At 41.0% G+C, this 27,812-nt stretch overlaps 1 protein-coding gene across 1 annotated transcript in view; it reads left to right on the plus strand.

Moving 5' to 3' along the window:
• Positions 1 to 27,812, plus strand: part of fchsd2 (FCH and double SH3 domains 2) — a 57,414-nt gene that overhangs the window by 16,048 nt on the left and 13,554 nt on the right. The window contains exons 4-12 of the mRNA XM_084558091.1: positions 8,744 to 8,823; positions 9,308 to 9,452; positions 9,600 to 9,733; positions 11,919 to 11,973; positions 12,169 to 12,297; positions 16,580 to 16,702; positions 17,516 to 17,611; positions 23,422 to 23,538; positions 23,675 to 23,779. Of these exons, the coding sequence (XP_084414217.1) occupies positions 8,744 to 8,823; positions 9,308 to 9,452; positions 9,600 to 9,733; positions 11,919 to 11,973; positions 12,169 to 12,297; positions 16,580 to 16,702; positions 17,516 to 17,611; positions 23,422 to 23,538; positions 23,675 to 23,779 (984 nt within the window). The remainder of the gene's footprint in view (positions 1 to 8,743; positions 8,824 to 9,307; positions 9,453 to 9,599; positions 9,734 to 11,918; positions 11,974 to 12,168; positions 12,298 to 16,579; positions 16,703 to 17,515; positions 17,612 to 23,421; positions 23,539 to 23,674; positions 23,780 to 27,812) is intronic.

A 27,812-nucleotide genomic window follows, 5' to 3' on the forward strand; every position in this document is an offset into this window, starting at 1 on the left:
CAGAGTCCTGACCTGAACCCGATAGAACACCTTTGGGATGAATTAGAGCGGAGACTGAGAGCCAGGCCTTCTCGACCAACATCAGTGTGTGACCTCACCAATGCGCTTTTGGAAGAATGGTCAAAAATTCCTATAAACACTCTCCTCAACCTTGTGGACAGTCTTCCCAGAAGAGTTGAAGCTGTAATAGCTGCAAAAGGTGGACCGACATCATATTGAATTCTATGAGTTAGGAATGGGATGGCACTTCAGTTCATGGAATGAGTAAAGGCAGGTGAGCGAATACTTTTGGTAATATAGTGTATATCCCACCCCTCACCTTCAAAAGCTGCTTCAGCTCTGAATAACTTGTGAGGAGTTTGAGTTTTATTAGGAAACTCACAGGACTAGGTCTGTAACATTCAGGTGCGCAATTAGTTTTGGTACTGCTTTCTTTTCCCATTCACTGGAGCTCTAATGACCCATTAATGGCCAGAGACTCCAGTGTGAATGGGGGACTGCTGTGTCCTGGTGAAATGTTAATATAGTTGTAATGAAGCCTTCAATCTTATAGATAATAGACTCTTTTTTTTTGACTGTAAAACATCATCATCTTAAACTTGTATTTTAAACGTATACCATATGTAACAGATTGAAAGAACTTTTGTAAGTGCATATACAGCTCTACGCCACTGTTCACAACATCTCTCAAATCTGTGAAAATGAAAATGGGAGCATACACTTGATCATGTTACCTTGTGAAAACATGATTTAAATGAGCTGTGAAAGGAAATGCATGTTGTATTTGCAGCCGTCTCAGGTCAAAATCAGCCCTTCTCATTTCGTCGTGATTCATTCTTCGGATGAATAAAACTCACACATGTGCCACAGGCCACATTTGGTTTCACTTCCCTATATCTATTTAGTTATCCACAGATGCTTCTTTCTCTCTCTCTGTCCTTTGGAGTAGTTCTCATATTTATGAAATGCTGCATAGTGATCGTGACTCTTCTAAGACAGCAACAAGGCTTTGCATGTAAATAAGCCCTGTATCTGCTCTTGAATAGATTATGTAGCTGTTTTAATTGTATAAGCCCACCGCTTCTTATTCTTCCACTAGCAATTATGTCAAGCAAGCAGTCCTATGTACATTTTTTCAGTTGTCCCATTATACATCATTAACATATATGCTTTCAATCTCAGAACCCCCACTCACTAACCAACAGAGGGACTGGTATTTGTGTTACCAGTTACCATTTGTGTTAATTGTTAGTTACAGCCCCATTTCTATCAGCTCCTGGTTCACATCCAACGTTTATACCGACAACTCATTCAGTTCAGATGAAGGAGAGAGTTGCATTTTTCCTCACTGTGCTACTGTTGTCTTAAACATGGCACAACGGCTTCCTTATCACGCATTTATTTTTATTCAGAAGACAGCCACTTTGTAGTGTGCAGTTGATTTGTTAGGACACACAAAACCAAAAAGCATCACCAATTTGAAGGCTGCATCAGCATATTTGCGTTCCTAAGTATTAGCTGAGTGGGGTCTAAGTAGAAACCAAGCAGTGCTTGCCGCCAACAGTTTAAAAGACCGCCTGATTTCCATTGTATTCGATGGCGCTCGGCTTAAGCTCCCGTCACATTCGCACACACATCCATGCAGACACTGTGAGAAATGCTCTCAGCTGCAAAATCCTCCCGTAGCTTAATGAAAAACATTCTAATACATAACCCATCCACCTCTTAAATACACATTAACATACAGATATGTATTCCGTGCAGCTGTCCACACAAATAACCCTCGTTTTTGTTTTTTTTCCCGTCATCATGCATATGCACATGAGAGGCTGAGTACAGAGGATGGGGAGGGAGAGAGAGAGAGAGAGAGAAGAGGAAAAAAGAAAAGAGCTTGTTCGTGTGTTCGAACATGTGTGTCCTCATTTGCATGTGGTTTGAATGATTAAGTGAGAGCTTCCTGTGGTCAGCCCCCCTGGTTTCAGACACTCATTATCTCCCCCTACTCCCTCACTCTGTCTTGTGCTCTCTCCATCTCTCACCATTCTCCCGCAGCACTGTCTTCTTCACCTTAGAAATAGAGGTTGCCTAGCAACAACCCCCCTTACTCGCTAGGACAATGGATTTCCTCATAATCGTAGGTGTGTGTTTGTATGGGAATGTCTGGGTACATAGTTTTTTTTTTTTATTATTATGAATGCATGATAAATGGGAAAACGATTTTGTTTTGATATCTGATAAGCAAACGACTTCTTTGACCCCTATTTTCCCGTCGTAATAGATTTTAATACGGCACGTCTGCCCTTGGCTCCTGTGTCTGAAGAATATTGAGGCAATAAGCTGTTCCAAGAGAGAAACAAGGGGAAGGAGGAAGGAAGGATTTCACATGAGTATTTAGCAAAATAGAGAGCGCTAGAGAAATAGGACAGGGGGGTGATGTAGGAGGACGCCACAGCGAGAAAGAAAGTGAAGACGCTGTCGTTTAACCTTTGCCCTTTCTCTATGTCAAACCAGACATCCCCTCTGTGAAGGAGTCAGCCGCAATTACCAGACGTCAATCAAAAGCTCCATGTTTTCTGTGTGTGAGCGTTCGCATGTGAGCGTTAGCTATTTGTCCCATATTCCCCTCCCACGATCAACATTACTGGAATAGTTTTAGGCTGGGGTCACGCTTCTGGTCCGCACTGCCCAAAAAGGCCTGCCTGCTGTGGCTACTGCATCTGTGGGACCGTCTGTGCACCCGCAGTGCACTCTTACATGTAAATCAGCCTTGACATTATGAGTGATTACACGGTATGCATGTTCTCAAAATAATTTGTTAAAGTTTATGTGTCAAATCTGAAACTGCATTTTCTCTTCTCCATCTTTTCTTGTTTCTTACTCATCCTCTCTCGTCTCTATGTTCGGCCTGTCATCATTTCTTCAGATCCTCTATGCCACTGTGGCTAATAATATATCTGATCTACGTTGAATAGATGCAGAAAGGTCCAAGAACAAGGGCGGCGACAGCATCTCATTTATATCCCCGTTCTCGCTCTCTGTGAAAAACACTCACATACACGTCGCACACACTGTCTTTAACACAACATGTCAGTGCCGTCTGCTGCAATCTTTTTTTTTTTTAAACAAAAACAGCTCAGTTCTGTCTTCTGTCTCACCCTGTGTCTTCTCCTCTTCCATTCACCCTTCTCTCACTCAGCCTCGATTTTACCTTAGCTTAGTCTGCAGACAAGGAGGCAGAGAGCTTCAGGGGCAGAGGAGTGCAAATGGGAAGATGCGAGTGAGAAAATCAAGTATATTGATTCAGGGGGAAGTTGAGAAAGTGAGGTTGGTTGAAAAGGCAGACACACAAAGGCAGGAGGAAATCAGAGAGACAGGGGATAGACAGTGACTGAGCCACAGACAGGATATAATAAGCGAGTGGAGGAGCGAGAGTCAACACAAGGCAGAACTACCAAGGTGACTGTCTGCAGAGTTGTTTGGCAGCTAGGAGAACGGCACTGAATGTGTGAAGGGACGAAAGAGGTATAGAAACTGACTGGGAGTGACTGATCGATTAACAACAACGTCCCGGAGTCTCATTCTTGTTCTCTGCATTTCTTCACTTCCTCATTGCACTTAATTCAGTGACTCACAGTTAAGGTTGTTGTAATGTAATCATCAGCTACTGTTGTGTGGCCTGTTAAGAGATGTCCTGACAAATTTGGTGTGTGTAAACGTAAAAAAAATAATAATACAGCTGTCTGTCTGGCCATTGAGTAACAATTGTGTCACCATATTTTGACCTGAAATTATAGTGTCTCCCATGGACTTATGTGTAATTTTGAAACTGAAGGAATACACAAATGTGTGTTACTTGTGTATACTATGAATACACAAATGAAGTCACATGTTTACAGTGATGGCGATAAATACGGGATGTTTAGTTTAGTTTACTAACTGACTTCAACTAACATGCTTAAAATTCATAATATTCAGCCGTTCCTCCTCCTCTTACTGTTTCTTTGCTTGTCAATCTCTCTCTCTCCTCTCTCTCTCTCTCTCTCTCTCTCCCTCTCCCTCTCCCTCTCCCTCTCCCTCTCTCTCTCTCTCTCTTACATACACACACTCACACTCACACACACTGGTCTCCTCAGGATATCCTGCTGTCTGGGCACCCTGTTTGCCACTCCGATCACAAAAACAGGATGCATGTGAGTGTTTCTGTGTTTTACTGCGCGTGTGTGTGTGTGCGCGCGCGTGTGTGTGTGTGCGCGCGCGCACGCACGCAACGAAAGGAGCAGTTCCACCTTAGCCAGACCACACACTACCACGGGAAGGCGTTGCCATAGCAACATGCTGTTCAGGTGGTTGTGAGGTGATGACTGGAGAGAGTGAGAGAGGAGGATGGAGGGATGAGATGTCCCAGAGAAAATGATGAAGATGGGAACCGGAGAAAGAGAGAGGGAGAGAGGGAGAAAGGATAGAGCAAGAAGGAGAGAAATATGTTGAGAAGAAAATCCCAAAAAAATAAAAGAAGGGAGGAAATTGTGTGTGTGTGTGTGAGAGAAAGAGCACCAACAGCAGTTGGCCAACAGCACCTCAGTGGAGCTGTCGCAGACTAGTCACTCAATGTGCTTCTCACCCATTCAGTCATTGCCAAGTTCATCTGTCATCACTCAGATAACTGGTCTGTCACCACAGACTCATCTAAGAGGCTTTAAGTTCTGTGCTGCCATAATGAAAAGCTTTGGACGAAGGAAAATGTGGTGGTCAGCGTCTTTACTGATGCAGAAGTAATGCGGAGACAGCATTACTTTTTCTTTTTGACTTGTGACTTCCATGAATGAATGAAGGAGTGATACATATTTTTCAGTGATTTGTTCATGTTGGCTGTGAACAGATCCTTACCTGAGAAAGTGCATGAGCTAAAATGTACTACTGAAATAGTTTTCAAGTTTGCTGCGTACTGAGTATTAGGAAGTCCGGGAAACACTATTGGTTTTAGGAATGAATTTCTTTTAGATGCATGCATACTGTAGATCTGTGTGATCTGAAATTTGACAGTGCTTATTAAAACGAGGCTTTACTTTATTAGTACTACACCAACGTAGCATTTCCAATACGTTGATTCGTGTGGAATATGGCGATGCCTCATAATGTCAACATTTGTTCCCAATTATGGCGGCTCCCGCTGCAACACATGCTGAATAAGCTTGTCACAGATCATCAATAGTGTGGGAATTCTTTAAACAGAAACCTAATGAGATGCATGCTTTGTAAAAAAAATAAAAAATAAAAAAAAAAATAGCCTACTGCAGCAGTACCTCAGCAAGCTCCTCAACAGAGAACATCAGACGACTTTCTGACCTCAAAACAGTGAGACGGCAGCGTCAGTGTTTGGACTATTACGGTGATTTTTTTGTCAGATTCTTGGATTCCCGTCAGTGCCAGGAAATCACTGCTGCTTAATGGTCTGTTTGTCGTGTTTCAAACAAGAACTCAAAGAAAGACTCGGAACAGCAGACGCTATTGGCTAATATGGAAATGCTGCATTTGCATTTCATAGGAAGTTTGTTTATGTGCACAGGACCTATAAAAGTAAATGATGTAGATTGCTATTAACGCTGTGCTCTAAGTGAGTGTAAGCAAGCAGATAAATAATACAGCTGCATTTGCAGTTACAATCAGCACACGCCATTGAAGTTAAATGAAACTCAACGCTATCTACGTTAATTAATGGTAAACAACCTTAGCCAATCATGGCCACACTGGATAAATCCAAACTTTTGTGATAAATACCTTTTTTAGGTAAAAGTTTGTTGCAGCCCTACATGATATATGTTTAAAACATTGGTGTGACATCCTCACACATACATCATCTGTTCATTATTTTTTCACATAGTGGATGAAGGGATGTCTTGACAGCCAGTATGTAGAAGAGGAATGATCAGAACTATTTGAGACAACATATCAGACATGTAAAGTGGTTCTGAACTTGCCATACCGAGATGTATAGTTGGAATGAGACTGAAAGAAGAGAAGTTCAAACCCTCCCTTCTTACAGTGAGAAGTAGGTGTGAGTGTTCAATTGCTGGAAAGTTGGTTTAGACGTTTGAGAGATTTCTTCGATATAGTCTGGAGGACCTCACATGTTGATCTTAAATGCCCAGCTGGACCAAATCCAAACCTGACACCTGGTGTTACTATATTACATTTATGCTGTTGCATCCATCACTTTTACGGAAGTATAGCTATTATTATTTCTTCTGTAGCTGAAGGTTTTATGTTTTTTTTTTTTCATTATCAGTAAATGCGAACTCTTTCAGGAGTTAAATTTATGGAGGTTAATCCATCAAAGACGTCCTCCTGTCTCCCTGCCAGCTCACAGTGAGTGGCTGTCTTAGCTGTCAGTAAACACCCTCCCCGTGTTGTGCGTGTGTGTGGGAAACATTCACAACACACTCACAATGGAGTCATGTTTACGCAGCAGGAAGGCAATTAAATCCCTGGGATTCATATTGAAAATTTAATGTCGTGTCTCTCCAGCTCTCCAGCTCTCCCTCACCCTTTCTCTCTCGCTTTTCCTCTGTTTTTCAAACAAACTTCCTCACAGTCTGAGACTTTCATCAGTACCATCCACACCCACTCCACCCTTCCCTCGAGAGTGAAGGAGAGAGAGAGAGGGTGACCACTCTCAAAGCAAATTTGTTTTATTCGTGCCGTGGACAATGCAGTTTCTGTACCATGAGTTTTATTTTTGAGTGTGTGTTTGTGCAAATTTTTTTCTCTGGCACTTAACGGATGTTACTGTTGCTTGTGTAACAGGTATTGCCTAACCATTTCCTGAGGTAACATAATTAGCATCACCACTGTTTCTCGTAAACTATTTCTCAACATTCTGTGAATTTTAATAAAGATTTTCTTTAGAGACAAGTGTTGATCGTGGGTTTTGGCATATCTCATTAAGTTCTGACCACAGAAATTGAAAGAAATGTTTAAAACTTTTAATTACTTACAGCAGAGGTCTTCAACGGGGGTCGCAGTTTTTTTTTTCCATGAATTTAAATGCCTTTAAATACACATATACATAAGAAGGGGATCCCCGCTCCATCTCTCCATCAGTTTGGGGGTCCTTGGCCTGGAAAACATTGAAGACCCTTGACTTACAGTATTTTCAGTGATTAATGGGAAGTAAAAATGCCCATGAAAGATTAAAAGTGAACAGACTGTATTGTTGTTTATTTCCTTACATTTTGGCTCTATTTGTGTATTTAGTACTTAGTAATAGTAGTGTAGTCATAACTAACAATATCACACAAAAAGAGAATTAATGTTGCTAAACAATGCATATGCATATGTGCTATTTTTTTAGCAAAAACAATGCATATGCAGTTTTTGTGAACCAGGACTTCCCCCCTATATTTCTTAGTATCAGAGCAACTATTCACTTAATTTAATCTACTGAGAAATATGTGCTCAGTTGGCTCATAATTCACTTTAATAGGAACATTAGAGAGGTAATGGGGAGTTTTTCTTTCTTTGAAAAATACTGGTTCTCCCAATCTCCTGGAGGTGGATGCCATGAGTCACTAGACCGCAGTCTCCCTCAGTACACATGTTTGTTTGTAAATTGGAGGGAAACTAATTTTAAGTCCAGGGAACTAGATTAGGCACTGGTGAATGTTTTTGAAGCCCTCAGTTATCATCTGTGAAAAGTGAAAAAGAAAAGAAGAGATAGAGATAGACGGCTGTTTTAGTGAAATATGTATAATGAGAGAGGCAGGCATGGAAATTTGAAGACAAAGACAGCTCAATAGCTTGATATTAGAGAGACGGAGAGCTGAGATAGAGGGTGAGGATATGAGGAAATCAATGAGGCTTGGGTTAGGGGGATGAGGGGAGCAATATTATTACGTTTGGAAATAGGCCTTTGAGAATTGTAATGTGAGAGACAGAGTGAACAATGGAGAGTGTGGAGAGTTGATGATTAGGGGAAAGTGGAGGAGATTTGTAAACAGAACTGAGACCAGATTTAAATGCAGATTTGGCAGCATCACGTAATAGACAAAGGAAAGAATGCGGCCTTGGGGAATGGTGCATCACTTTGTCCCTAATCTTCATTTGTCCTAAACTGGTAGTTGTAGTTGTTGTTCTGATTCGTTAACAACTGTTTTATTAATGAGGATTTGCTCTCCTGCTCCTTTACAGATATAGGGACACAAGGGCAGGGTTTCTGTGAATTGTCGCCGCTGACACAGTGACCCAGTCTGGAAGATGTGGGTTACCCTTTCTTGCAGCCTTTGGGTTTCTGCTTGTACACGCAGGAGCTGACTGGGGATTCACTGTTGCTGACACAGAACTATTCCACTGTGTTGTTTACTGAGTGCAAAATGTGAGATCTTTTGCTGTGTACAGAAATATAAATCAGAATAGAACTTGTGAGGAAATTAAGCTTGATTGAAATGCAGAGTAGAGCCGTTCCCACTCAGATGAGTAACATGGGAAACTGTACAAGTTAAGTCTTGTTGTCATCACTGAAATCTTTCCTCTTACCACCCAAAATTGAATTGTGAAATATCCACTGTATGTGATATTAAACCTCCTCTCATCTCCACCTTAACAAATGTATTTCTTTCATGTAAAATTGTGGACATCATTTCTCTCTGAGTACAAACAAGTTGACTCAGGGTCAGTTTTGGGATACCCTGCCACAAGAGATTGTCGGCCTTTAAATAACCCCACTTTCTGATTCTTGTGCTTTCAGGCCCTGCAGAAGTTAGCAAGTCAGTACCTGAAGAGAGACTGGCCTGGAATCAACCCTGATGACCAGAGAACAGACTATAGGTAGGTTTGTGTATATACCAAGTTTGTGGGCCAAATGCATCCCCATTTTCTGCAAAGTTATGATCTAAAACTACTTTTGCTTACCACTTTTGAGTTCTTGCATCATTTATGCTTGCACAGTCAGCCGCACCGATCAGATGAAAGCCAAGTCTATGCAGCAGAATACAGCAGAGAGATGAGTCATTATCTGCTGTAATAAAGGCACTGAAATGTAAAACTTCAAGTCGTATTTGTCACAACCAGAAATAAAGGCAGTTCACAGTTTTACTGGAAGCAATTTTGTGATTATTGGCTCTAGCAACAATTGCAACTCCACACAAATCCCCCACGTTTATGCACATACAGTTTCTAGCACCAATCATCAGTTGTGAAGGCAATAACAAAATCCAGCCACTCTACAGGTGAAATTTATGGTTTTCCAATTCTTACCAGTTGCTCTTGGGATTGTTATACAGCATTTTGTGTTGCCTTTCTCTCTAACTAGGAATGTGTACGCAGTGTGGAGGTCCTACTTAGAGGGTACAGTGCAGGTGAGCCAGTCCAGGCTCAATGTATGTGACAACTATAAGAGCCAAGTGTCGGAGCCGGCTAAGACTGTTAGACTCTATAAGGAACAGCAACTCAAAAAGGTAAGTGGATGTGCAAACAGTGAAAGTCAAGTCATATTTTCCTAAAGCACTTTTTGTTCTCTACCTCTCTGTGCAGCACGTGTCCATGTATTAGCGCTGAATTGATGTGACTCACGTTGCCCTTTCTTTTCCCTTTCCCTTTCATAGACCATAGATACGTTGAGTGGCATTCAAGCAGAGTTGCAGGAGTCAGTGAAGGAGTTGGCCAAAGCCAAGAAAAAATACTACGACTGTGAGCAGGTTGCCCACGCTGTGCGAGAGAAGGCTGACATAGAGGCCAAGTAAGTTGAGTGTGCTGGAAGTGGTATATGTAAATATCTAAATATAAAAAGGCAATGACTAAACACATGGTATCCATTGGTGGTTCTTCTCACAGAAAGTATATGTGTGTGTGTATAAGAGAGACATGGAGTAAAAATGGAGAAGAATCCTCATTAAGGCTAAAAGAAGCAATCAGTTACACATGTACAGTGGTGTTAAAGTGATGTTAATGAGCAAGTTCAACCAAGAATATACAGATGAAGAGACCAAAACACCACAAGTGCAAAAGCAGAGTTTCTTAGTTTGGTCAAAGCTAAACTGTGGAACATTTGTCTCCCATTGCCGGCGGTGAGAATAATTATACAACTACTGCTGAGGCTGGCGTATGACGTATGCGTAGAATCTTTCCCATCTCTTCTTTCAGCACTCTCCATTGAGAAAAAGCCACACCAGTGGTAATCCGTGTTTGTCCTCACTGCCTATAGCTTTGTGGATTCTTTTTCCTTCTTACTGTCCCCCAAAGATGGTGAATTCACAGAACCCAAGTTACATCCATAACCTTCCTTTTTATGTCGCGGGCTCCACCATACTCCTAGTTTTTGTGTCATACTTCCCCTCTGTCGCTATGATGGTAAATGGCCTTGCTTTTATATAGCGCTTTTCTACCTATTGGTACTCAAAGTGCTTTACAGTCATGGACGCATCTACCCATTCGCTCACACAAGCACTCACACATTCACACGCCAGTGCCACGCACTGGGAGCAACTGGGGGTTCAGTGTCTTGCTCAAGGATCGAACCGCTAACCATCTGGTACGTGGACAACCCGCTCTACCTACTGAGCCACAGCCGCCCAGCCTTCTTCAGCTTCAGGCAAAAGTCAAAAGTCATTGCTGGTTGATGTAAAATGGATCGCTACCAGTGCCACAGTATAGGACTGTTATCCTAACCCTAACCCAGACACCAGATTTAGCAGTGTCTTTCTAAGCAGTTTGTTTATTAATCAAAACCGTGTGAAGTTGTTTAGCAGGTTAAGACTACAGCTTTAACCTTTGTGGTTGCAGTTTTGTTAACCAGCTAACCAGATCTTATTTCAAGCAGATATATAATGTTTTGATCAACTGAAATACACATTTCTTCTTGTGACATAGGTCTTTTACTTTTTCTCAACAGACAGCTAACTGAGTTGTGGAGCTTCTGCTATAAGAATTCAACAACAAATCTTTGTAGTCTCACAATTAGTTTCAGAGTTTGATCCAGTACTGATGAGTGTTGTTTCCCCTGCCTCCCTAGGTAGCAGTAGCTATGGTGACATTTTCACTCCATTGAATTCTCGGCTCTGGTTAGTGCCGACATCGATCGGCCAGTCAACTCTTTTCTGTTCTCTCTCACTCAGTCGAAAGTCACAGTCACAGAAATGACTGCATTGCCTCTGTGCCACTGTGGAAGTGTACATGTGCTTCTGTATATGTGTGTGCGTGTGTGTGTGTTTTTCAGGAGGGAAAAATGGCGAGACATTAGTCATTGTCAGGCACAAGGCATACACAAGAATAAATTGGTGTGAATGCACAAAGACGCAACACGCACTTCATATTTTTAACAGCGTTTGCCGTGTAAAGCAGGGCAACAAGAGTAGGAACACGTCACATGTGCTCACACATAAAAACAAGTGACAGACATTATCACACATACACATTTTGCATCTGTATGTGCGACAGTTAAGAGACACTAACAAGGCTTGTTTTCATGAGCACAACCAGAGTAGAATAAAAGTAAGTAGACTAAACACACACGCACACACACACATGCATGCATGCATGCACACGTGCTCATGCTATCATTTTATCAAGCAGGTCTTTCAGACGTCAGCGCTGATATAAATCATAATGGCTGGATCAGGCAGGAGTTTTATTGCTGTCAAGCCTCTGTCTGCTCAGGCCAGGGTCAATTTATGGTGACTGGTCTGAGTCAGTGCTTAGAGATCAGAGCTATAACGATGTAGAAAATGCTTGGATCTTTTTTCTCTTCTTTGTTAATTTATGTTTGATTAAATCTGTAAAATGTCAATCACTCGAGTATCAAGAGAGGTGTGGGGAAAAAAAGCGATGAATAAATAACCCAAGCTTAGACGACTTCACATTAAAATTAAAATTAAATATTAATGCATTATTCATTAAGCTTTCCTCCCTTGATTGCTCCTTTTCAGGTCCAAACTGGCTCTTTTTCAGTCAAGAATTAGTTTACAGAAAGCCAGCGTGAAGGTAAGTGGGTCTCACTCTCAAAGCCACAAACACAACACTACCTTTCATTCTTAAGTCACTGTTTTAAATGATAGAACATGTTGTTTCACTGTGTTTGTCACAAACAAAACAGAGATTCACCTGCTCAACCTTAAGCCCAAAGCTCTGATCTGTAACTCAAGCATTGCTATATTGTCTGTGTCTCTTTTGTTGCAGTTGAAAGCTAAGAGAAGCGACTGTAACTCCAAGGCGACGCAGGCCAGGAACGACTACCTGCTAACGCTAGCTGCTGCCAATGCTCACCATGACCGCTACTACCACACAGATCTACTGCACTGCATACAGGTATTTACCGAAAGATTTAGAAACACAGAAGAAGTTGGCGCGAGAGAGAATCCACAAATTTTCCAGCAGCGTTTTGCTTTATAAAATAGAAGCAGGTGATTAAAGTTTGCCATCTTTTTTTACTGACTTCAGAATCTCACTCGGATAACAGCCAGAGGGTTTTCTTTTTTAGGAATTGGGACACATCTTCTGTTTCTGAAAGTTAAATTGGGGAGCTTTGAAATAAAAAAAATGTCTGTCCAAAGTGAGACTCCCATTCATTATCAATGAAAGACTTGGAAGGGAAATATCGTACATGAAAAAGTGATGATTTCACAGTTTTGAGTTTGGATATGGATTTATGATTTGAAAGAAACATCCCCAAAATGAGGCAGCCTGATCCTGTCTGCTTTTACCAAATGGCTGGTAGGCAGGGAATTCTAATTTCCACAGGGCGAATAAAATGCACAAAACCTGGAGACCTAAGACTTTTGCGAAAAGAATACGAGGGATGCTTATGCACACTCCAATACTGATTCTAATTTTAAGACATTTAGTCCAGTTGACCTGTTAATTTGTGATACTTGTGAATTGTGAGTTAATCTGGTGGTAATCTATAATTATGTTCATGTGAAGACTCTTAAGTACACAAAATGACATGCCTGTATTCAGACAGACACATATCAGCTACTTTGTTGTGAATAAGATCATCATTTTAAATTCTGTACAAACAGCCAGTCTCACCCACAGGCTCATATGTACACGTGCACACAGTTGTGACAGATGTGTGGTTTCTTTTCTTTATCCCAGCAGATTTGACTCTGACTTTAACACACACACACAAAAAGACATACACATTTGTTTTTCGTGTCTTTTTTTTTTTATTTTTCCCCTTTGTGCAATTTGTCCCTCTCTATTTTCCCTATTTTGTCTTCTTGTTTATCCCTCACTCTCACATACTCTGCCCTAGGCGTGCATGAGCATCTATACTATGAGGCCATTCTGAATAATAGATCCGTGGCTCCTTGTGACAGAAGGACAGGACTGCGGGGAAATATGCACATACACAAATGTGTGCATGCGAACACACAAGGGGAACGAGGGACATTGCTAGAGGGAAGCAAGCTGCTCTCCCCTGCTCTCCCCCTCTTCTGCAGTTTTATTTGTGGTATTCACAGGTCTTCACCTGAAAATGTGATAACAGCACTCCCAAACACAGGCTCCAAAATCTGCAGAAAGTCTGCATTCTGTTTTCAGCAAATTGTCGTGCTGCAGAAAGCGTATGTTCTTTTTGAGCTTCTTCATTCGTCACAATTTTCTTACACTGTCTCGGTTTTCTACAGTGATTTTAGAATCAATGGTGCTGTCACTGCATTGCATTGCTGTGGACATTATTCTTTGGACATGGCAATAGGAGGACATTTTGGATGTAGTCGAAGCTGGGGTACACGGCACTAAATTTCACTGTTCAGAAATCTTAAGGACAGCTAATTTCACAGCAGTGAAAATCCATCACCTCCCCTTTAGCTGGATCAAGTCAGGACATCTGTCATTAATGTTTAAGCGGACAGAAGAGGATGATGAACTACGCGTGGTAGTGATGACTGAAGGATAATAGAACAGTGTTCTGGGGATGATGGATGCAGAGACTGGAAATTGATTACCTTGTTTAGATCTAAACTTCTCTTCATAAATACCGGCTATACTCAGAACTGAAGTGGGCTGCAGTAATAACTCGTATCATATATTTGAGCGCTGCTGTCCTTGTCAGTGCGACAGTTGTAGTGAAAGGACAGAGGAGGAGCAGACCGCTCCACATCTCCCCCTGCTGTTGACAGTCGATGCCGTTCTTACTCTCCATGGCCAAAGTCCCCTGCTAGACATACACTCGCACACTCACTTAAACCTCTGCTGCTCCGTCTGGTTGTGCGTATTGTTCACGCTGATGAAGTCATTCAACTCAAAAATAACACACACACACACACCTACTGGCCATGATACCGGGACGGGGCTTTTTCTGGAAGCTGACTCACTTCATTTCAGCACTACCGTAAATGGATGAAAAGAGGAGGGGAGGAAGAGAATAAAAGGGGAGGAGGAAATGACTAGAATGATGAGGGAACATTTCGAGAGAAGTCAGCCAGCAGCCCACCCTTAATGACATAATGTCCTTGTCAATAACCCATTGTTTAGCAAGTACTGCATGTGCTTGTCTGTGTAAGAATTATAAAGCTGTAGGTGTTAGTGGGAGGCTGTAGACTCGGCCTAAAAAGATCCCCTGGCCGGCGTGGGGTACGCAGGTTACTGAGTGTGAGCTTTGGTGAAGCACTTTGGCCAGAGGAGTGTATGCGTGTCTGATTATTTGAGAGTTGTGTGTGTTTCTTTCTGCGGTCTCTCTGTGTTTTGTTGAATTGGAATCTGAACCCCTTCACCTTCCCCTGCAGCTGTGAGAACGCTATCCAAAGAACTCTTCTCACACACACAGACACACACACACACACACACGTCTCTACTAATTTTTTCAATCTGTCTCTTTTCTGCTCTTTTTTGCTCTCACTCAGGAATACCTTTTATACCTTTTCAAATGTGCTCTCTTCCTCCCCAGTCTCCCCCCTCTGTCTTTCCCCCTCTCTCTCTCTCTCTCTCTCTGTCTGATTTGTCTGTTTGGCAATGCATTCCTACAGTTTGGCAGCACTGCCCCAGCTCCCCATAGAAAGGCTGTTCATTTGATTCATACCTCATTAAAACGCCTTTATATAGGTGTGTCACATGCTCTAATGATAAGAGGTGTCAGATGAACACATCTGCCCGGTTTCTGTCCTTCCTTTGACTTTATGCCACCTCATTTCTTGACTCTTATCGTGTGTCTCAACATCCTCCTTTCCTTTCTAGCTTTCTCACTTAAGTGTTATTCACGAAATCTCTCTTCCGATTTAACAGGACAAGGAAACGTTCAGTATACTGCACTACAATTTATGTGTTTAAAGAAAGTTAACTTTTTATGTATTTTATGTATTTTATAGTACATACTCACTTGATAGTTAATGAAAATGAATACACTCTAATATATACAGTCCTGCACTAAATTCTTAATTTTCAGTTTGGAACTGAATTGAATTAAACATACATGTGTTTCTCTTTTTTTTTTAGCCTAGCCCACTGACTAAAATGGAGTCGTCAAAATAATAATAGAAACAATAATGGAAACATGTGTACAACTCACTTTAGTTTAACGGCGCTGCAAACCACAACCTCCAAAGCGAAAACACATTTGAATCAACTGCTGTCTCGGTTATGGTAAACAAATGCTGAATAAAACCAACCTTCATGAAGCTGATGTTTTGAGCTGTGCAGTTATATTCGAATACATTCGTTTCCGCTAGTGTACCTAATGAACTGGCAAGTGAGTATATGTACTGTTTATCATTCAATAAATAAAATAAATCACCTTATTGTAGTGATTTGCACAGATCTGACACTTATGCTCTCAGTGTAATACCCGTAGATTACTCCTTCCCACGCCCTTTTCAGTTTCTTTATCTGATTTAGAGCACACACTGTATCACAGAGCAAGTTGTCCCGGCCTAACAAGTGTAATAAATACAAGAGTGTGGGAGCTGTCAGTCAGCTTCAGCCTGTACATGCCCACACTCACTTATCTAATGAGATGCTGTAAGTGAAAACATAATTATCTTTTTTTTTTTTACATATTCTGACCTGAGGGCAGATTTGTCTGCCTTGTCAACAAATGTGACATTCAAGAGATGTTTTTCAATAGCTGATTTGGAAGACTAATGTGTGTCACAGGTTTCATGTCTTATCTGAGCAGATCTAAAAAAAAAATGTTATTTTTTGTCTCTGACTGTTAACAAAGTTAAACAAACTAGCGCAGCTTTATTACTTTATGCATCACTGAAGGTGACGTGTTCCTCCAAGCTCAAAAACAAACAGTTACAGGAAGGACACAGACCTGAAAAGCTTAGGTTAAATGATTGCTCAAAGTCTTATAATGAGAAATAAGGCTCTCCCGTGCAGAGTGTTGTGATGGTGAAAATTCAATGGCCCATCACATCGGAAAAAATAAAAAAAATTAAAAGTAGTATTTGGCAAAAGCTTTTCCATTATCTGCCTTTATTCGCCTACTCTTTAACCCTCTTCCTCTCCTCTGGCCATGTCTTTCTTGGTGTCTCCTCCTGATTCCCTTCTCCTCTCTACTTCATGATTAAGGATTGTGAAATTACATTGATTGATTTAACCCTTTCATCACCGTAACCTCTGGTCCATCTCTATGTCTGTCCTCCAGGCCTTGGATGGCAGAATCTATGAGCACGTGAAAGACTACCTGGTCGCTCTGTGTCGCACGGAGCTAGAGGCCTCCCAAGCTACACACAACACCTTCCAGTTCCTTTTGGACAAATCCACCAGGGTGAGTCGGATGTGGTTAGGGGCAGTCTGGGCTCATTTTAAAGTTTGTTGTTGTTTAGTTGGAGGAAAGTTCTGGTCTCAGAAAACATATTTCTGACCACCAAACCTAATCATACACCTTTTTTTTTCAGTGACTATGGGAAATATACGAGATAACTGTACATTTCGTGCTCTTTGTTATTACTACATTGTGTTTTTCTTTCCTTGCATTATATGGTAGGGAATGAGGTTTCAAAAAAACACTTTTCTGAAAAAAAACATAAAAAAATGCAAGCGTAGAAACCCAGCTTACAGGAAACGATGTGACGAGTGTATATCTGTGTTTGCAGTATTTGTGTGTCTTTCTCAAGTCAAAATAACAATTCTGCAACCAAAGCAACAGACTTTGATTTCTGTTCCTCATTTCATTCCTCAGAATTAGCTGAATTCTTAATATACCATCATCAGGAACTGCTCAACTGTGTTACAGTATCTAACTGGTTTCGGGTTCAGCTGCAGCTACTAGATTTAGTTTGCACTCTTTGTTCAAGGACTTGACTGTGCTCGCCCAAAGCTCTCTTACCTAATGGATGCCATTAAAGTGATGCTTAAAATGTCAAAGCCCAAATCAATTTACAGAAACCGAGTACTCACCCACTACAGGCTTGATGTGGCAGTAAAAGTTCAAGATTAGGTCCTTCACAGAAAACTGAAGCTGTTCTCAGCATGGATTCAGTGATGTTTCAGTAGAATCCCAAAATTGTCAGGTTTTTTAGAGCATCAAACTCTCATGCAGATGCACATAATTAATTATGTCATGTCGTCTTTCTGTCAGATAATACAAGAGTTCAACCAGCAGTTGTTCATGCAAGAGAATCCTGTGTTTCACAAAGCACACGACTTCCAGTTCCAGCCCAGTGAATGTGACACGGTAAGACTCGCATAGCTGCACAAACATCCACTGTACTGTACGAATACCTACACACATGCAGCCTTGTGCTATTGTATTTAAATGTGTCGGATTGTTTGTATATGAACCAGTTCACAGCAGGACGGCCACCGTGTCTCTCTTCGCCGTCTCAAACACGGACACGTGCACACACGCTCCTGCACACAAATAAACAGCCTCTTGTGTTTCCACGTTTGGGCTTTTCCCTCCTCCCACTTTTTCTGTGCCCTCCGATGCAGGATTTTAAATCTGTAGCCATAGCCCCGAGCTTATCTCAATCAGCTCTATCATTGAAACAGAATTCTTTTAGCTTTGTTCTTATGATTTTAGAGCGTTGCAATGATACATCTGGGCCTGAGAGACTTGCCAAGCTGAAAATCAAAGAGCCAAAGCTCTGATCATTCTTATTCTCTAGAGAGCTGTTTTGGTCTTTTGTTTCTAGCCTTTGGAGATGTCTTTATGTTAACAATTCAAGATGGATCTGTCCAGTTAACTAGTGCCTGGTGACAGCATGATAGAAACATGAATCAGCTCTGTGTTCTAATTTTAATCGTCAACGCAAAATGTTTTGTGTCCACTGGGAACTTTCTATCGTTCAAGTCCTAGACGCTCTTATACATAAGCTAATCTAAAAATCTTTTTTAAATTCAATTGGCTGCTGAATGTTAAACATATTTGAGATTTTTGTCAGATGATCAGGGTCTGTGTGATCATAATGGAGCAGTGGGAATCATGCTGTCTCCTCCGGGGAATGTTAAGTATTGCTGGCTAAAAAATAAATTTCTCTCACTGGACACTGTTTCTAATTCCTCTGTAGACTAGCATCCTTTTCTCCTGAGTCTGAGTCATATTGTGCTCTCTTGTTTCTCAGCTTCTTTCTATCACTCTCTTTTTCCTCTCTGTTCTGCCAAGTTCTCTTTTCCTCTCTAATCTAATAACATTTTTCCGTGTAACAATGTAATATTCCTTCCTTGTGTCTTCCTGTTCCTGTTCAACCTTTGCTAACACTTTTCCCTATCCTTTTTTTTCCATTAACCCCTCCTTGTATTTGTGTGTCCGTGTGCTTGCGCTGCTGCTCTTGGGTGTGTGGGGACGCGGGTGCCTGCCTGTCTGTACGTATGTGTGCCAGACTCTGAGCTCGGTGCAGCAGTTGGTGGACATTGAGCCGTCGCCCGTCAGTGCCATGAGAATGACCCTGGCACAGGTAGTCTTAACTGTTGTTAGCATTTCCATCTCTGTTCCTAACACAAACCAACACTCATTTGCTCCACGCACACCGTCATATATAGTATCTGTCTTGGCAACACTAACCTGAACATGAACTGTAGGAAACCTGTAGTCAGCCACGTTACCGTAGAAAGCTTTGCTGAGATAGATAGCTGAGGCGGTGATTGATGTTTCTGCATGCACGTCATATATACAGTGAATCACAATATGTCTGTGTGCACAGTACAAAGAAGCTGATGTCAGAATGACATGCTGTTTGTTGTTTTGCATCTGGTACACTGCATGATTCTCTGGTGCGTTGTCAGAATGAAACTAAGATGAATAGATGATCTTACATATTGAAAATAGATGAGAAATCCTAGTTCTTAGTCTGCAGCACTGAACTCACTGCCTGCAATACCTTCCAGAATCAAGTCATTCAAAACCAGCCTAACAGGTCCGCAAGGAGAAACGCAATAAATGCACTCTTTCCCAGGTGAAAACTGAAAAACTAAAACAATGTTGATATATGTTAAATGGAACCCTCTGTATTTAGTAGGGAGACAGAAGGAAGTGTCTTCTTTCATCATCTAACTAACAGTCTGGAAGTGAGTCAGCTAGACTAACCTTTACATATCAGCCATCACAGCAGAGTGACGTGCGCCTAACACTCCTCTTAAACAGATAGTGGAGCAGCCATTACAAATATTACAAATATTAGCAGATGGGATTAGGAGAATGAGGCTCACACCTTTTACTCAAAGCAATACAACCCAGGCTTGTTTTAATGTTATATTGTCTTAATAGTTACTGCAGGTAATACAAATGATTTGTTTTAACCATGGAGGATGTTGTTGATCTGGGCAAATAGGGGTCAGGACCTTATCCACGGACATGATCTCTTTCATTGAAAAAGACTCTCCATATATCTATTTGCAACATGAGCGTGATTATTGCGTGTGTGGTTACATGCACAGGTAAAAACATCATGACCATTGCGGGTGATGTGGGAGCTTTTGACCTCCCGGATGAAGACTTTTCACCCTCCGTTGTCACTGTAGGGCAGCTTTTTTTTAAACTAAATAATAGTCATGTAAAGAACAGCAATGGTTTTGTTTTTATTTTTTAATATATAATAAAGTCATAATCACAGGGACTAGTATGACTTACGTACCCTACTTTACCCTATCCATCTACTACTGTTGTAGTGGTTGCCATTGGATACACACCCATAGTCTTTGCTATTAGGGAATAAGTAGCGACGTCTATTTAAGCTAATTCTTTATTAGATCTCTTACGCTCTGCATATTCAAGTTACTCCCTGATAATGAAACGAGAGAGCCATATTTGCTGGATTGCTGAATAAAACCGTTTTGGCCGTGGCTTCTCATCACCGTAATGATGTCATGTCGGTGAGCAGTGCAGTCACGCCAGATGATGCATCAGATGCCGTAACCCTGTCGCTGTTATGTCATCAGTACAAATATATACCACGTTAACGTCGCCGTCCTGCCCCTCAGTGTGTGTGATTTTTATTTGCACATTTGTTGTGTGTCATGGGTTTAAAATACGGTCATTGGAGCCAGAATGACCGCCTGTATGATAGTTTGTGTATCTTTTTGTTTTGTGTGTATATTTCGTAGTTTAGATGCTGTGTTCATCCTCAAAACAGATATTAAGCTAAATGCTAAAGTCAGAAAGTAACAGTATTTTAGAGTTTGTCATTTACTGGAAAACTATTATGAATGATGACTCATGCTGCACTCAGGGGTTTGTACTAAACCTTCTTCCTCCCTGTATCTCTCATCATCTCCAGCCTGCTCAGGCCATTGGAGCTGACCAATCAGAGCAGACTGGACTTTCCTAAGACAGCTCTGTTTTTAAAGGCAGTTTGTAAATCTGTGGAAACAAACAGCACTCCGCTGACCCTTTCATGAGGACTCTGAAATGAAGCAAACCCTATAAAATAAAGTATGTTGGCTGTAGAGTACCGAACACTGAAACTTAATCTGATTGGATTTTGCATATAAGCATTCCATTCTGGTTTACAAGCAGCTGTTTACTTGTACACACATATTTGTCTTGGCTTTTGAGCACAACAACTTTTTTTTCCATTTACACACATAAAAAGTTCAATCATAGTCGTATATTTCCATCCATCAGGAAGCGCCGCTGTCTGCTCTAATGCAGCTTGTGCAGACGCCGCGGAGTCTTAGGCTCCCAATGCTTTTAAAAATGCATTAAAACAACTTACATAGTGTAATACAGGTGCTGCTCAACGTGATAAATTATATTAGACAAGACAGCGGTATGTCTGCTCAAGCTGTAGAAAGAGATCTTTTTTTAGAAAACAATGGGAGACGATGACTGGTTGGAAATTATGCATTTGAACAGACAGTGGTTGCTTCCCACTACGGCAAAACCACCACCACATATCTCCTTTTATTCTTCTTCCGTATTATGATAGGAAAGAGCTAGTATTAGTCTATGCTCCCACCCTTGATCCCCTGTTTCAGAATTATACATGTGTTCTGTACAGTATACTAAATGACTGTTTCTAATGGTTTACAATTATGACCTTCACTTAATAAATAAATATTTGACATTGGCACACGGTAGCCCACCAGAAATGATGGCAGTAACTTTTGCAGACTATCAAAATGCAAATTAGTAAAGCTCTTTCCTCGACATGCCATTTTCCAGCCACTGTTCTAATTTAGTTTTCTGCCTCCCTGCCTCAACTCCCTACAATTCTACCGCGCCTGAATGTAATTAAGCTGTAAATCTCCCGTGTAATACTCTTTGTTTCACACCTATACTTAGCCGAATTTATGCCCTATTGTTACTGAATCAGCACATAATTAATAGATATGATGTGCATGAAAAGGTTCAATTAAAATATTACGTAGTTTAGTCCGGCTGACATACTTTTATCATCAGATTACTGGAGCTCCAGCTTCTCAGGTCTGTGAACACAAAGCTGTGACTTGAATGTCTGTGGGGTTCATTTTATTTTTTTGTTGTGTTTGTCTCTTGTTAGAATAGACATCATGCTTTACATTTTGATAATTTATAATTGGCTACTAATATAATTACCAGCATTTACAAATGCTAAGGACACTGCTGTGTATTAAACAGAGATAGAGTCTGGTTTGCTGTACAAACTGCAAAGCACTTTGAGGCAAATATGTGACATGTGATACCAGACAATATACACCGATCAGCCACAACATTAAAACCACTGACAGGTGAAGTGAACAACACTGACCATCTTGTGACAATTCAACTTTCTGCTGGGAAACTTTTGGACCTGGCATTAGTGTGGATGTTACTTAGACATGTACCACCCACCTAGACCAGACCAGGCACCCCCACCCCATAGCAATGACACTCCTTGATGGCAGCAGCCATCCCCAGCAGGATGCAGCCTGACACAAGCACACGCACAAAAACGGTTTAGGAACAACTAAAAAAACATGAAGAATAGCACAAGGTGTTGACCTGGCCTCCAAATTCACTAGATCCTAAAGTGATCAAGTATCTGTGGGATGCACTGGAACAAGCCTGATCCACAGAGACCCCTCTCCCCAACCATACGACACGAAGGCCCCCATTGTCATTCTCTGTTGGGTCACAACTGTTTTGGAGGCACAAAGAAGACCTACACAATATTAGGTCATAATGTTATGCCTGATTGGTGTAAATAGACTAGAAAGTCTTGTGACAGTAGAAAAGGTCTAGGTGTGTGCCCAGGATGGCACAGTTCCCTTAAGTGTCCTTGTAAACCTTGACAATGAACCAGCTTGCACTAAAGCAAAACCTCCTCCCAGATGAATTAATACACCTTTTACTTTCCATAATTTAACTCATGCTTTATGTTTGTAAAAAGGGTCTGTAAAGATCAAATGAGCAACAGTCAAATGATGAAAGCAGTCATCAGATTTTATTCAATCACTGCTAAATGCTGGTTGGTGTGTGTGTCATGTGACATTCCAACTCTCATAAAGAAGTTCATTGAGAAAGTTTTTTAGGGCTTTAAGTAACAATGTTAAAAATTATGAAATGATGTCATTGGTAAGTGGTTTAACTGAGGGACAGATTTAATACATTAGTCTCTGAAGAAGAAGAAAAGCCACATGGTTACCATCGAAGTGAATTTTATTGGAAAGCCAAGCAGATTGTTTAGGGAGACTGCATATTTTCTTTTGTATGATAAAAAAAAAAAAAAGAAAAGAAAATGAAGGAAACAAGAAAAAAGTCACATGCAAAAATGGGCTGTTGCCATGCATCTCCTATTCTCCCACTTCGTAGTACACACAAATACACACACACACGTGTTCTCACACACTCCAAGTCCTCCACATGTGGCTTTAATAGCAGCATTTCGTTCAGCGAGGATAACAATAGAGCTTTGCAACACACGCCGTTTTAATTATGTGAGAAGGAAACAATCTCTCTCACACACTTGCTTTAGTTTAATTAACAGCCTCTGCATAACACACACCTTGAGCTGTTGCCGCTGACAATGTTCTTATGCGTGTGTGTGTGTTTACCCTGGTGTGCGCGTGTGTCCTTGTCTATATTAGAGTCGTCAGCTGGAGTCGGAGACGGGCACGACGGAGGAGCACAGTCTGAACAAGGAGGCCAGGAAATGGGCAACCAGAGTGGCCAGAGAGCACAAGAACATCATTCACTACAAGAGAGTAGGAGGCACACACACGCACGCATACCTTTGTCACAAAAAGCTATTTTAGAAATGTAATGTGATAATTTGATAATTTAAAAACACACACGCCCATTTTTCTAATCAGATTGTGTGTTTGCGTGTGTTCTTGTCAGTCTCTGGAGGAGTGCGAGAGCCATGGCTTGCCTCCCACGGAGCAGGGCAGACTAGATCTGGAGCTGAAGATTGAAGACACCAAAGAAAACATGCGCAAAGCTGAGGTCTGTGTCTCAGATTGTCAACAATGACTGTCTGTGTTTAAACTCAGGCCTCTCTGTGTGAAGTTTGCGCAGTCCTTCTGTTTACATGGGTTTCCTCGTTTGTTTTCCCCCCTCAGTCCAAAGATATGCAACGTCAGGTGAATTATAAAAACTAAAATGTGTGAATGTGACAAACCTGTCACCTCTTCTTGTTCAGTTTATGCGCTGCCTCGGCTAGACTCCAACCTCTGCTATCTTGTGGAGGATATAAAGATAAATATCAATAGATTTATCTCCAACAAACCTTCACTATACAATATACTGTATAGACATTCGGTCTGCACAATAGGTGCACAAAAAATAAGAAAGAAAGGACTAAGGAAAGAAGCGATGTGATAGCCAAACAGCTGGAGTTTTTCATTGCATTATTAATGAGCTGTTTGTGAAGCCTACTTTTCATTGTTTCACTGTCTTTGGGGATGTTTTCTCCTCTAAAATATACACTGTAAAATCTCAGTTACACACTGACGCAAATTCACCATATGTTTCAACAACATGCACTTTGTGAACTCGCTTCCCTGCTGTATCATCAGCGCAGCATTAGCCTGGCGAATAAGATGCCGCTACCTGCTCCCCGGTCTTAGGGCTGAGTGGCTACTTGTTTTCATTATTTGAATGCATATGGTGGCAGTTTGCTTTTAGTCTGCTCATCAGCATGCATTTAACCAACCTCATCAGTACACATTCCGCATCGTAGGATGACAAATCATTTATTCACCCATCCATTTCCGTACATTGTGCTCGGTTTTATAGGTTTAAACACAGAAATCTGAGCCACAATGTTTATCTCATATTTAAAATGTGGATATTAGATGTGAATGTTCAGATTCCAAACTATCCAATCTAATAATAGACTTTTTCCTCTGACTTCTTTCTCTTCCAACTTTTTGCCCAAACTCCTCCGCCTTCCACTTCTTATCTGCCTCTTTCTCATCACTTTCCCTTCTGCACTCCTCAGCCATGCCACTTGCAGAGATATGTTTCATTTATGTATTGATTCTCGCAGATTCCGCCTGTCACACAGTGAATGAGAACACTGCATCATCCTCTCCTATCTCCTTCCACTCAAGTCTGTCTATTTTCACTCCCGAAAGTCCCGACATCTCTGCTCGATCGCTTTCTCAGCCCCACTGCGCCTGCAACTGCCTCTTTGCCTACACACTACTTTTCTGATCTGGCTTTCTCATGTTTGGCACCCCCTGCTGTCAGGTTTGCTTAAAGAAAAAAAAAACATATCGTCTATTTAATCAGTCCACCATACAAAGCAAATATAATTTAGCGACTATCAGTAGCTCGTGATCTAATTTTCTACAAAACTAAAAGGGAGGATTTTCATTGCAAAGTGCAAACATGTCACCACATCAAGTTTTCCCTACCCCACTCCCCCTTCTCTCCTCTTCCTCTCTGTTTCATGCTCTCCACCTCACACTGTCTTCTATTCTTTGCTCTTGTACGCCACCACTACCTTGACTAAGACGATGAATATTTTATGAGCTCATTTGATACAAAAAGCTCTTATCGCAGAATTACAAAGGGAGTGAAAGCTGGACTAAAGACTTGATGTAGATTTGATTACACCGTTAAATGGATAGTGATCGCGACACCATTAAGCACCTTCTAGTAGCTATATCGGCATGTTTTTAGAAAACTAAGCCAAAGCCAGAATTAGAATAAACATTGGTACAGTAAATAGTTAAAAAGTTTAGTATATACAGCGGAAGTCAGTCTGTAGATTTAAAGATATTTCTGAAGCACTTCTGATGACAGTTTGGTTTCATAGGAAGCTTAATATCTGCAATCATCAGCTAGCAAAAATGCAAAAGACTGACAACATAGTTGGCCTTCCATAACTGCCTGTCCTCATTTAAGTGAACTTTCATTGGTTTCGCAATAGTCACACTAAACTCAAAACGAGCAAGACAAGCAATATAACAGTGTAGATGTTTCATAGCCTTAAATCCATTTTGCAATATTTAGTAGTGCAGACCTCAATCTTTAGAAGAATCCCCTTGGTCTTTGAATGGGATCAATAAATACAGCTCTGCTCTACAAATGCTGGTCTGATTTTATGGCCTCTGTCTGAGTGGTTGATGAAATACTCTGAAAATAAGGGACTGTGCATAACTTTTTCTGAAATTACTTGTACTGCAAGACAATGTCATAGCAAGATCGAGGCTGTGATGAAAGATAAGCCAACATTTCCATAACATGATATTAAGTCTGCTGCTAAGATTTGTATGTAAATTATATATTATCATACTCTCCCCCAAGCTGTCTTACTGCTCCACTGGCGCTTTCAAAAGCTGAAATCAAGAGAAAAACTATTCTTATTGAGTCAGTTTTAGCTCTAACAAGATTGTTTAAGTGATACATATTCCCCAATCAGCCACAATATTAAAACCACTGACAGGAGAAGTAAATAACATTGATCATCTCGTGACAATACAACGTTCTGCTGGGAAACGTTAGGACCTGGCATTCATGTGGATGTTACTTAGACATGTACCACCCACCTAGACCAGCCATCCCCAGCAGGATGCAGCCTGACACAGGGAGACACACAAAAAACCGCACAAGGTGTTGACCTGGCCTCCAAATTCACTAGATCTAAAACTGATCAAGTATCTGTGGGATGATCCACAGGGGCCCCTCCCCTCAACCCATAGGACCCAAAGGCCCCCACTAACAACATCCTGTTACCAGACACCTTCAGAAGTCCCATGTCCATTCTTTGATGAGTCACAACTGTTTAGGAGGCACAAGGGAGACCTACACAATATTAGGAAGGTGCTAGTAATGTTAAATCTTAAATTCTCCATTTTGATATTAGATGATTATGAGCATTTTCTCCTGTTGGCCTCTTTCTAAAAAGAGGATGAGAGAGACAGACAGCAATTGACGAAAGAGGCTGTTTTTCCATGCTGAGCTGTTGGAGGCTTTTCTCAAATTGACTCCAGACAATCTGGCCTCATTTACACATGGCATCAAGAAGGGAGTAGATCGTGCTTTCAGACACATTTCAACACAAACAAACTAAACTAATATGATCTGGAAATTTGACTTAAAGTATCAACTCTAAACTAAACGAGACACAATTTCTATCGAGAAATATGATCAGAAAAACTAAAACTAAAATAAAACAGTATTAGTGTTTCCAGTGATGGACAATGCGTCTTTATATTCACATTGTCATACCTCATATACAGTATATCATGGCTTTTTGTAATCTTTTCAGATGCGACCTGGTTGCAGCCCTTTTTAGATTGCACTAAAAATCTGAATGCCTTAAATCTGCTGCAATAGATTTCTTTGTACATAAGGTGATCCCGTAATACTGAATAGTTCAATATCATTTACAGACAGACAGCTGAATATGCTCCCTGCAGTATCTCTCTGCCTCTGTTTTTCCATCTATTTTTCTGTCTTTCTTCCATCAGTTCTAGTTGTATTGATTACAGTCGCTCAGGTGGAAAAATTTGACTAAGTTTGTGCTGTCTATCCATCAGCGATCTGTACGCACCCCACTAGCTGCTTATTCTGAAATTAATGATGCACAGCTGCCAGTTCTTTTAAGGATCACTTACTTGTAGTATTTTAACTTTTCCTATTTTTATATTGTCTATGGTCCGGCAACAACAGTTGAAGCTGGTGTTTTCTTCTAGTATTTCTTGGGCGCTTCTAACAGAAAGGGAAGAAATCTATCAACATAGACACTTAGGAGGCTCAGGTCCTTATTGATCAAAGTCTGGGAGGCCGTCTTGACAGCGTGTCTGTCTGCTTGACTCCACACCTCTGTGGAGTGGAGCCATAAGCTATCAATCTGCTCCGTCAGCATCAATGGGGAAGGAAAGAGCAGGTAATGAAAGAGAAAACTGGTGAAAACGCTGAGAGATGGCAAGAAAAAAATAAATAAATAAAAAAAGGATCAGAGATGAAAGAGAGAGCGGAGCGAGACAGATTGAATATAAATCTCAGGGGTTTCCCGACTGGTGGT

Source organism: Chelon labrosus (genome assembly GCF_963514085.1).
Source record: "Chelon labrosus genome assembly, chromosome: 13".
In the NCBI taxonomy this organism is placed as follows: domain Eukaryota; kingdom Metazoa; phylum Chordata; class Actinopteri; order Mugiliformes; family Mugilidae; genus Chelon; species Chelon labrosus.